The sequence below is a fragment of the Scophthalmus maximus genome, chromosome 12 (genome assembly GCF_022379125.1).
Source record: "Scophthalmus maximus strain ysfricsl-2021 chromosome 12, ASM2237912v1, whole genome shotgun sequence".
Classification (NCBI taxonomy): Eukaryota; Metazoa; Chordata; class Actinopteri; order Pleuronectiformes; family Scophthalmidae; genus Scophthalmus; species Scophthalmus maximus.
The window spans coordinates 17,095,710-17,108,299 of record NC_061526.1 but is presented as its reverse complement, the minus strand read 5'-3'; the positions used below and the strand labels follow the sequence as shown (position 1 = coordinate 17,108,299).

Sequence of the window (12,590 nt, the reverse complement as noted above, 5' to 3'; positions counted from 1 at the left end):
TTTGTTTCATGTGCCAATGTTTCTGAATGTCTGATATCTTGAAGCTTGCAATATATGCAAATAACTCCTATGTTAACTCAGGTAACTGTGCATGTGTGTGTTTGTGTGTGTAATGGCACTTGTTCTATGTCGTAGTGGGGACTTTGAACTGAATGCACCATGGAGATTTGGTATTGACTTGGAATTTGAGGTCCACACAATTAGAAGCTGCTTTTTGGAGGTAATGACTTGGTCATAGGTAACAACTAGGTTAAGGTAAGAGTTAAGGTAAGGCATTTAGTTGTGATGGCGAGGTGGAATGCATTCTGTCAATGAGTGTCCCCGCATGGAGATTGTGAAATAAGAAGGAAGAAAGTTTGGAGTTGCAACTGGAAGCTTTGAAACTGAACTTGTCCACCTTCTTATAATTCAGATGAGGCTCTCTCGGGCAGAGAGAAACATATTTGGAAAGTGTCGTTCTAAATACAATACTGAACTAGACAGAAGAAAATAATAAAACAAAATCATTTTCATTCTCTAGAAAAAAATTTTTTTTTACTTTCCAGTGCCAGTAAATCCTATTACTGATGAGATAAAGAAGAAAACAAAACAAAATAAATGAAAGCAAGAAATGCTTCCACTTGGGCCAAATCATGTAAGAAATTATATTTGAATAAATGAATAAATTCAATATAAAAAGCAATCTTCCTCTAAATTCCAGATTACATGCTTATCTGCTCAAGGTATATGAAGGACACTTATACAATTAATCTGCATGGAGCAATCCAGTGCTATTATAGAGTGTCTGAGGAGGGAAGCAAAGTCATTCCATTGTGTTTTAAAGACAATTAGTTCATCAAGTTTGGCTGTAGTGTTGCAAAATTTGAATCATACATTCTTGGATATACACTGTCTTGAAACATTTATGTAAAGTTTGGGAAAGAACAGAAGGTAAGAGAAAAGACTTCTTGAGATAACTTCAGAGGTCGACCGACTGATTGTTAGCTAAACCCCTCCCAAGAACTGCGACCACATCTTAGAAACCCTAAGTAGGGTTGACAGGTCAACGTAGTGGAACGGTGTGCAGGGGGCTCTAGTAACAGAGATGTCTCCTTTTCAATAACGAAAAGCCAAACAGCGTTAGGGAAAGCAGGTGATTAGAGTACATTTCTAGCAGGTTAAATAACTAGACGGATCGGAGACAACTACAGCGAATCAGAGAGGAGGACTGCGGCGTACAGTCTGGGATGTCTCCAGGTGAAAGACTGTGTGTAGTGTATGACCCCCTGTCACCAGTCAGCTGTGTAGTATGAACTCACAGCGACTGCAAGACTCCCGGTCACGAGACAGCAAGTCCTGCAGTGTAACTGTCAGAATGATCCCTGGTAATGAGTCAGAGATACGGGCCGGATCAGGCCCCTCTGACTAGCTCTGACATCTGGTGTTGAAACCATGGTAACAGCATCCAACAAGCACACCAGCCCTGTTTCGTCCAAGCCTCAATTCTCCGTGCACACGGACACACAGTGGTGGACCATCTGTTTTTTTTTGCAACAGAAACAACACACACTCACATACACAAACACTTTCGTTTTGAGTGGGAAGAAGTGTTATTCTGCAAAGAGAACAGTTTCCTTTAGCCACACACAGTTTTCTGTTTCATTTGCTACACTTATAGCAGTGTGAGATTGGTAATTGAATTAAAGAGCTGGACACAACATGGATTATTGCCTCTGTTTGAAAGCATGTCCCTCACTGTTTATTGTACAGTTGGAAATGGAAATTTGTGATTGGTCTCGGGAAAAAATAAAGAATCTGTTTTTATAAGTGAGAAAATGACAAAAATGGTTTGGGTTTGCAGCGTTAGAGCTGGTGCAGCAAGGGGATTGCTTTCTCTAATTGGGACTGGTCATTAGGTGGTCTTTTACCTAACAAGGTCCCAGTGGAACAACGCCTAATCAGGTCACCTTCAAGAAAGGCCATTATTCAAAGCTAAGTTCAGTGCATGAAAAGGCCAGACTTCATCTCCCCTGTGTGGACTGGCCTAGGATCAATCATGGAAATTTACTTGATTGGCTGCAATATGAAAATTGTTTCCGATGTTCGATTTATAAAAGCTGATGTTTTATAGTCCGTTTGAAAAAAAAACATGCTAACAACAATAAAAAATGTTTAATCAGTTTGATTCTGTCTGATGTACACAACAGTTTCCAGTTGACTGACTTCTCCAAAACGAGGCCACATACACACATGCAACATTTTTTGAAATATATGCAACCTTATAGTCACATAACATCACTATTTTAAGTGCAAAAGCAATTACTTCTCATATTGAATTATGATAAATTGTTTGGAAGTAGTTTCAGGCATCCCATTTTTACAGATATAGATTTGTTTTGTGAGTAATAAAATAAAATGAAATATTGAAAATGGGTCAGGATTGGCTCATTGTCAGTCCTCGACACCTGTGCTCTGTCACTTTGTCGGTCTGAGTCACTGCTAATTAATCACAACAAATACATCCTGTACACGGACCTTCTGCATCATCCGACAACAAGGTCAAAATGTCCGCCATCTGGTTTCCTTCAAGAAACACCAGCGACTCTCCGACAGATTCACATGCGATGGCGACTTAGCGCTACAGGACACAGCCGCAGATCCCTCGACAGTTGTCCATTAATCACATTTGTCAGACAGCTAAGCTTTTATTAACATGACTAAATTGCAAGACGGGAAACTGGAGTTATTGACATCAGCATCAGAAGTCTGGTCTACTATTTGCTAGGAGGAAAAAAAAAACATAAATTTAAATCAGGCTAGCAACATGGCTCCAGGGTCCCAATGTCAATCTGTCCAGACTGAAATATCTCAGTAAAAACTGGACGGATTGACAGGAAATCTTGTACAGACCTTTGTGGCCTCCAGAGGATGAATCCTTGTGGGATCCTAATGACTTGTCGATTGTGTAAGGATGCGGACATTAGCATTCGGCTCAAAGCACAGCTGTGCATGTTCAAGCCTCACAGATGTGGTACTATGGCATTTGTATTTGACACCAAGTTACCAAGAAACCAAACAGAGAGATCAGACTGACTGCTCTTTCTACCTGTAGGAAAAATATAAAATTCTGGACCAATGCAAAAGCATTGCGATTATGTGCTTTCATATTCGAGTTCTTCACATGAACACAAAAACTAGGAAACCTTGTAGCAAAAGTTCCTGTACTTCCTTGAGCTATACACCATATACACATGTCATAGTAAAATAGGCACAAGTAGTTGTCATGGTGTTCACACAAGACCACTGTCGTCTGCTGGCAACACATCCGTCTGTGAACGTTAGCAGTTAGCATTTGGCTAATGAAGTAGTACCATTGGGCTTTAGGTCATAAAACATGCTGCTCCTTCTCTCCGGAGCAGCTTCCGGTAAATAAGTAGGTTGGACTTAAGTGTTTTCCTCAAGGGCTAACGCAGTTGAGAAAACACGCAATGACGCCAGCAGAAATTGTAATACGTGATTTGATGCTGCTAAGAATAGTTTTTGTAAGTATTCACCACGTCAACCTTGTCATCAAGGTTTCATTTTATGGGATCCAGAAGAGACTGCATACAGTATAAGAGCACAAATTTCACAAGAGCGGACTCGCGGCATTTTACACCTTTTTTCTTCTGACATCTGTGCGTAGGGCACGCCATCCTGCCATAAATGATGTGATTTGTCATTTCACTCTGCCTTCAGCTTTTATTGATCGTTCCTCTCCAACTAGAACAGGCTCACTGATGCAGTTGACTGTTTCTTTCTTAGGTCTTATATATTTTTGAAGGCTGGACATCTGGTGGATTGTTGTAGGTGTAGTGAGAGGGGAATTGTGTCCACTTTGCTCAAATATCTGTCTCTTTCTCTCTCACACACTCTTTCCCAGCAGGGCTTTTTACTGTCAACTTTTACACTTTTGAGGTAGAGATGGTTGCAGAGAAAGGCAGATGGGATTTAGGGGCATTGCACTGGCATGAATTAATAAATAGAACAAACTGTTCAAAAATCTTCTTGGAAATAGATGTTTTCTCCATGCTACGACCATGGGATTTACTAAATAGATCCAAATGTTTTATGCATTGCATAAAATGTTGCATCATAACAGGCAAAATAACACAGCTTTTCATTCAGAACAGCAAACATAAAACTGTTGCTTAGACGGTCAGAGAAAAATCTGAGGATTGTTGATATGAAAATGGACACCAACATGTTTTTAAAAGCACCACCACCATTCTACACGTTTGCAAAACATTCCTTTATTATAAATAAATCTCCATTTTTGTATAAAAACTGGCATGCTTCAACCATGGCATTTTACAGGTTCACTACCCAAGGCTACAACCTGGTCAGCCAAGACAGCAGGAGGAAACACACTCATCTCATTATGCAAGGGCGATCCATCAGACAACGGTGAGACAAGAATGAAAAAATCGTCACGACCACAAAAATACTTACAAGTAGAGAATTACAACAAACAAGTTTGAGTCTCATAAATTTTTCTGGTACATTTCTCTTTTTAAATATCTTTTAAAATGTAATCTGTTAAATCTCTGTCCCCGCCCCACCTTTGTCCTTTTAGATATAATGTGTACATGGTTTCTGAGTTTTTCTTTCTATTTTCAATTTTATGTTATTTTTTTTATTTTTTCAAACTTTTGTATGTTTTAATAGTTACTCTGTCCACCACAGTGTCCTATGGCATGTCACTTTTTTCATATGGTCTTTTTTTCTTTTCTTTTTTTTTTAAACAGGTAAGTTCATGGTAGGACCAATGAGCTGTGAGCAGCGGGGAAGCAGGCACACTGACTGGCTGTTTGTGTGGTCCCAACTCTCTGTGGTTTGATGCGGAACAATACAAAATGTCTCATGCTTGAATTCCATTGGGCATTCTGCCTGTACGCCAGATCTCCAGCCAATTGGCTCTGAATGACGGCTTCTTCTTTTGCTCGGCCCTGCCCACAAGACACGCCCCCTCTCCTTTTCAATCCCCGTCTCCGTCTCCCGTGGTCCCTTCAGATGGCATGATTGCTGTAGCTGACATATGTCATCTTAGTTGATGAAGCTGAGTGAAGGTGGAACGTGTGGGAAAATGGAAGGAGGAGTGGAGGTGGAGAAGAGAGTAAACGAAAAAAAAGTTTGAATGGAGGATGAATAAGAAAAAAAGAAGTGACAGTGTGAGGGCGAGGAATGAGGTCAAATGAGCACAGAATGAGATGGAAAAGAAATAATGAAAGAGAAGAGACAGATTGGAGTGATTTAGGGAGGGGAAGGGAAAGAAACAGAGGAAAGCAGTTGAGAACAGATTTTTGCCACAGACGGTCACATAACAGTGTCACAGCCACAGTCCACCTGTTGTCGGGGCTTTTTGTCAAACCCATTATGTCTCATGTCCCCTCAAGCATTCCATGGTAAATGCCAATGTTTCTGCAGCAACTGCAGGCTTCTAACTGCGCTATTGTTATACTCTTATTGTTAAACTCATATACACTTTCATACAACCCCTTTATTTCCTATATTTTCTTTGTCTATTTCACCACTGTTTCGCCATCACACTGCAGGAATAATGCAGGAATTGATAGTGATGTTTTTTGAAGAGCACTCCTCGGCAAAATGTCAGGTAATCAAAAGTAGAGACTCTTATCCTTGGATTCTGACCCTCACCATTTGTTGCTTGGACATAACGGAACTTACTAATTTGCAAACTTTTTTTTGTACAGCAAATTATGCAAGGAGCTGACTAAGCAGTTAAAGTATTATTTAAACGAGTGAACTGTGACCCGCTCTCTTCACTGATCAAAATAAAGTGCTGACAGAAAAGCACGGTTGGCCTTCACAGGCCGAAAACCTATTATGCACCTGCAGCATCCGCAGACTGCACAGACACACATGTTGAGCAGGGCTCATTATACTGTATGCTCATTTGATTACAGACGGAGACAGACGTGCGTACGCACATGCACATGCACACGCGACCAATGGGAGGAATCGACACACGGACACCAACGGACTGGATTAAAACAGATTGATGGAGGACTCACGGCATGAAAGCATCCATACTGCATGCACACACACCAAGCTAATCATGCATGCACACACTGACGCGCACATGCACATGCACATACACATGCAATCTGACACAGCAGAGTATGTCACACTGCAGTCATTTCATCTGCAGATTGCTGACACAGGAGAACCAGCTCAACACAACACAGAGCTTTGAAGTTTTTGAAGGTAACAGCGCTTCACTGTCAAAGCTTGGATGAGAAAAAACACACACACACACACATACACAGCATGCTATCAAAAAATGTCACTGCTGCAACTGTTTTGGCATGCAAAAAAAAAAGGGCAGGCGTGAATAAATGTTCACGTTTAAATCAAACTTTTAGTAAAAGCAAAAACCAACTTCACTATACATCTACGCATTAATGCACACAAGGGGAACTGTTTGTTTGTTTGTTAGTATGGATGTTCCACACCATTTGACAGGCAGTTAAAATGAAAATAGAAAATGTATCACCCATTTGCTGGTAAAATAAGAAAATGTTTTGATTGTGAGATCAAGAGCCTGCATCAGCCTGCATCATCATCAAACTCACGTGTCTTACGTTTTTGTATTACTGTGTATGCCTTTTATATACTTGTAATGAAAAATGTCTGTCAAAACTGGTTGATACTGATGTATGTGACTGTGAGTATGGGGTAGAGCAATAAGAATGTCTGAATGAATGTGAGTGATGCAGTTAGTGGACTTTGAGCTACATATCAGATTTTTTATTTGCATTTATTATATGTGTAATTATAAAACTTTGGTGTTCTCTTACTCACTGTTGGTCTCCATGCTCTCACAGAGTTCAGTCTTCACCTCTCCGTTTGGCCGGTCTCCTCCCTTCTGGGCCAGTTTTCCTGACATGGTGGCCGCTGTCACGATCGCCTGTACAATTATAAATTCACCATGAGAAATGCATTCATTATAAATAAGGACTATTAATGCAGGGATGGATCTACTCATGTTCCTGCGTCCCTCTCAGTTTAATGTAATTTCACAGTGTGTTTGTTAGATTTATGATCCTCATTTAATTCAACTAAATCATATTTTATGTCAGCCAAAATATCAAATAAAAACAATTAAGATATGGAAAACACACAGTGGAAATATAACAGATGAGACGGATGCCGCACAATCTCAAGTCCTCCTTACCTTGAAGCTGCGTTTTCGTTTGGGTACGTTCTGCTCGGGGTGGAAGAGGATGACATAGACCTTGGGCATGTACAGCATCCCCAGAGACACAGAGGCAGACAGGCTGAGAGAGATAGTCAGCGTGGTGGTTTGGATACACATCTAGATTGAGAGAGAGAGAGAGAGAGAGAGAGAGAGAGAAATACACACAGGAGGGGAGAGAGAGAAAGAGTCATTTATCACAGTTCAAGTTGTCAGACATAGTCTTTGTAATTGTCCCACTACAGATACTCCTGATGAGGGAAAGGGGAGGAGGACAGATGGGGAGAGGGGGATGAGAGGCAGTAAAGGATGGTCTAACTAGAGCGGAATTAGCAGAAAATTTGTGTAGTGACAGCAACAGTGACACACAGACAGGTAGATCAAATGGCACCGTGAAATGATGGCACCAATGAAGTTGCTTAATTGCCCGTGTGCTGCAGAGCACATCCTCTTTGTCTGAGAATGTGAAATTTGTTTTTTACAAATTTTTTTTTTTTTTTTTTTGGCAGGCTGAAATACCATATGGGAGTGGTTTATTGCATCAGGTAAGTTGATGGAGACAGAAATTACACTAAATTGACTTCCGGACTTGTTTGTCGGGAAAGTTTGAGTATCTAGTAGATGAGGCTTGGCCTACATGAGACCCCACGGGAATAGGCAACTTTCAGCGAATTAGCTGCTGCTGAACTAAAGTTTTCCCCCAATCATCAGTGTAGTTCTGCTCTGCACAGACAGACAGAAGCTGGGCTGAATAGTGAACTAGGTTGCGCACACACACACACACACACACACACACACACACACACACACACACACACACACACACACACACACACACACACACACACACACACACACACACACACACACACACACACACACACACACACACACACACACACACACACACACACACACACACACACACACACGCGCTGCAGCGGACTGTTCTCTATGGTCACCAGGTCCTCAGTGAGTTTCAGAGAGTAGATTGGAGGAGGACAGATGTAATGACAGGCTTCACCCACACCCCTGACGCAGCTGACAAGCTCTCAAGACACAGGGCTTATCAGGCGAGCACTGTCTACGGCATATGGAGGGGGAAAGACTGGGGGGAGGACAATACAAAATGGAAGGAAAAAGCCATGAAGGGGAAGCAACAGAGGGGCATGTAGAGAGAGAGAGAGAGAGAGAGAGAGAGAGAGAGAAGGAAGGGAAGGAAGAATACATGAAAAAAATATATGTTATAGGGAGCGGCAAGTGAGGACAAGAGAAGAAGCGACAAGACTCTGACACTGATCAAGTGAGGGAGGAAGAGGAACGAGAAAACAGACAGTGGCCGAGTCCACTTTGTCACAAAGTGCAGACACTGATTGAGGCGGTATTGATAACTACAGCCTGACAAGAAGCAGACAGGAGGAGTGAGGGGAAAGAAAGCTGCACTGGTAACTCGGCAGTAGCTGCACACATCAGACAGAGTGCTGCACTTTTACTTGAGCGAACGTCTGGTCTGCCACAACCCGACTTCATTTACATTTATGGACAAGATCAGTTTCTGTGCAGCGCCATGGTGCATTTGTGCCACACAGTATGAATAATTAAAATGTAATAATGTATAGATGTCCTGCTTCACTACCCTTTATATGAAATTACATGAATAATTTATTTTTTAAAATGCACATATCCGTACGTGACATACCAACTGGGAACCTGAAGTTATAGTAAGACAATACACGCAGTTGGGTAATAGGGGTAAACAGAGTTTTGGGCAGGATATGCTCAATTCTTTAGTTTGGTAATTACATTCAGAATTCACTGTAGGCTGTAAATGTTTTGAACATTCCTCTAGAGGGAGATTCACTTAGAGAACATATTAGGCCGTTTGTGGGAAATTCACTGAAGAAGGTCACATGGCCAGACCTCATGGATCGTCTCAAAGAGCTCACAGGTAAATGGGATTTACTATTCAACAAATATAATAATTCAAATGACTCAAAGTACAGGAAAACACCTGAATTGCCCCACATGACTGTGTGATGGTGGGTTAGTTGGTGGTTGAAACGCACAGTCATACATTGCTGTTTCTGTACTTGTGAGGACCTAATCATCTAACCGCAACATTCTTAACCTAAAAAACATGTTTCTAAAGAAGCAAAAATGTCAAAACTTCACAAAATATCCTTAGTCTCAAACGTAAAAATGTTGTACTCACAAATATAGACTGGGGGGAGGGAAACACGCCTGCCTGAAGGTGCAAGTTAATAACATTGACTCCAGCCAAAGGCAAAGGAGAGCAAAAAATAAATTAAAAAAAGGAGGAAAATGGACACAGGTTTCTCAGTATGTCCTGTAGGTGCGTTGTGATGCGTTTTCCTTAGTATATGCCTTGCATGTAAATGCCCTATTATATCCATGCTAACAATGACAGAAGCAGTTGCTTAAAATGGAATGAAAACATGGAAAATTTCACAGTCATTTATTTAAGGGCTGACAATCCAATGGCAGCATCACAGAGTGTGATGGCCGGGGGTAAAGAGCTCTGCCTGCGGCTCCCCCACGGCCTCTGACAGCGGTTTACACGACACTCCCATCTGCCGACTTCCACCTCAGCCACGAGATGAAACAAACATGCACACAAAGCACCGACGCTGGACTGAATTGGACAGTTGCGCCAGACGGATCGCAGGAGGGAAGATGGTGATGACATGGGAAAGATCCGGGGGGCAAGTTCAGAATTCGTTTGTGTTCGGCCACTCGGTTTCATCATTAGATTTCCTGCCAAAAAATGCGCCCAAGTGAACTGTACTGATACATGGATGGGTGAGAGTCAGAAAGGAACAGATGATACAAGTGTGTTTCAGTAGAAGAGCGAAGACAGAAATGAGACAGCGAGAAAAAGATTTAAAGAGAATCAATGAAGAAGAGCGTGGAATAAGGCAGAATAACAGTGAAAGTGAGAGAAAGAGAGAGATTCCGCCCCTAAGCAGCCAACTTGCTCTTATCAAAACAGCAGCAAGTTTGCTGATAGTCGCTTCCATTACATGTAGCCTTTGGTCCAAAGTTGTGGCTTCCAGCTGTTATGTACACAAAGACACACGTACATGCGCACACACACAAACTAAAGGCTGCCGTCCTCAACCTTTGCTGCCAACAGCTGATAATAGTGAGAAAAAGGAAATAGAAATGTGTGCATCAGAAGAGCGGTCTATTATCCCAAAAGTCACACTCAGGAAAGTAGACATGCGGCTACGGATGGCTGCGTACAATGTGATCCCTTAGGGTTTGAAACATTTACAGACGCAAACTCTCTGGTCCGTGATAAGAGGAGATTCAAAGCGAGGAACGGTGGGATAGAGCGACGGCTGACGTGCGTTTAGCATCTGGGGAGACAAAAGGAGAAGAGGGGAGAGAAACAACATACCCTAGATTCTGTGAATAAGTACGTGGCTTTGTGTTCCTCTATTTTTTGGTCCTAAGGTAAAAGGAAGTGATGCCTTTGCTAAATTGCAGGTCAGTGTCAGTTGAGTAATTGTGCAGACGTTTAATTAGTAGTGCTGTGGCCGATAACACACAAGTGTTTTTATTGTCATTTCCAGGAGACTAATTTTATTTCGTGTTGATTATAAAACTGCTGATCGAAAAGTTTGCCTCTACTCGGCTGCTTGTTATTTTTCCATTAGGGCTTAAAGGATAAGTCCACTGCTGTTCAACTTGTTACCACTGTTTATAACCACACAACTTATGCAGATAACTTTCTTTTTCCCAAGCAACCTTATATCATAATATTTGCAGGAAGGTAATGTTGCCCATGTTTTGATCTTTTAATACTCACCACAGCTATTACAAACACTGTTGCTCCTCTCATACCCATAATGAAACAGCTGAATCTTCTCTGTCAAATAACGCTCAAAAAAGACCCTGATTTTTAAGCCATATGAGGGAATTTGTGATTTGTGAATATGAGCCATGATAAAAAAAATATAATTGATTGATTGATTCAATTTAATGCCAGGGTTTTGACTATTGTCTCAACACAAAGCCTTGAGAATACACCAGTATTGTTAGATAATGTTACAATTTGATATTTAATACATATATAATTATTGGATATGATTCATTGATATGATTAGCTTCCCCAAAACAGTCATAACTCGTAGTATCGTTTGACATTAATAATCAAAAATGAATTGTTAAGAGGGTTGCAGAGCAAATTCTAGCAAATAAAATGACATTCACATTATGAACACATTTTCTAAAGAGGGGACACTCTGGAGGGGAACAAATCTGTATTTGACGAGAGTATGTAGGTGGAGCAGCAAAGAGGTCAGCAGCTGCAGCAGCTGTGACACATCCCACTGAGGGAGGCAGTGGAGGTACTTTAAAACCCTCGGAAAGTCTGAGTCATAAGTACGTCACTTCATCAACCATCATTTATCATCGGCGTATTGCATAATCTGTACAACTGATCTGCCTGCAAATCACAGAAACAAGACACTCCTTATAGAACAGCAGAACTCGCTTGAGAATGTTTTTAAGTTTTCTTCGGTAACAAATGACTCCTCGTGATTTGGGTCATCGGCCCGTTCACGAGTGTGTTTCAAACAGGAACTGCTAATTATGAATTAATTCAGCATACTGTTGCCAGTGTGTAAACAAATGTAGGCTAAAAATAAAGGGGCTTTATCTGTGGTGCAAAGCGAACCCACTGACTCCATGGCAAATGTATTCATCTTGTTTACATCCACCAAAGCATTATGGGAACTTTAGTACGAAAACAGTTTGATCCTCTTTCAAACAGTACTGACAAACCCATTAATATCAACTTTTTCATGTTGAACTACATATGTTTTGGGTTTCTCACCCCCCCTTTTTTGTCATCTGCTCCAGCGGATATTTGTGTTAGTTTATTTTTTTCAGTCCGTTATTATATTTCCTGTCCCATTTCAAAATCAATGAATCAACAAGTTGAGTGTATGAGACAACTTCTTTTCACTGCACATATGATAGCTGAATTGTGGCAGCTTATCTTAATGGCTATTTGGAGAATAGTGAGTGTGTGATGAGATCAATCAGACTGAATTGGCCATTCATAATCATGGAAAATATTGAATAGTGTGTGAGTCATATTTTCTAATAAAAGATCGCCCCACGGTCTCCTCGTGTTATTTCGAGCGGCAGTGATGGAATATGACAGTAAAAACACAGTGAGGGAAATTCTTAAATGTGATAAATTGTCCTTCTGTTTAATAGAAAGGCTGTTTTGAAATCAGAGTGGACACAGTGTGGAACAGCAACATGATTCTCAACTCAGCTATAGAAATATATTTTGCCATTTATTATTCGTCACTACAAG

At 41.0% G+C, this 12,590-nt stretch overlaps 1 protein-coding gene across 5 annotated transcripts in view; it reads right to left on the bottom strand.

The window, feature by feature from the left end:
- Positions 1-12,590, bottom strand: part of grm8a (glutamate receptor, metabotropic 8a) — a 350,909-nt gene that overhangs the window by 167,203 nt on the left and 171,116 nt on the right. For 2 of the 5 annotated variants that reach the window (XM_047336164.1, XM_047336168.1), the window contains 2 exons: positions 7,217-7,357; positions 6,844-6,949 (listed from right to left, as the gene is read on the bottom strand). In XM_047336164.1, coding sequence (XP_047192120.1) covers positions 6,844-6,949; positions 7,217-7,357 — 247 coding nt within the window. Of the gene's footprint in view, positions 1-4,251; positions 5,078-6,535; positions 6,543-6,839; positions 6,950-7,216; positions 7,358-12,590 lie in introns of those variants that run through there. The other 3 variants (XM_047336166.1, XM_047336165.1, XM_047336167.1) reach the window with 3 other exon arrangements.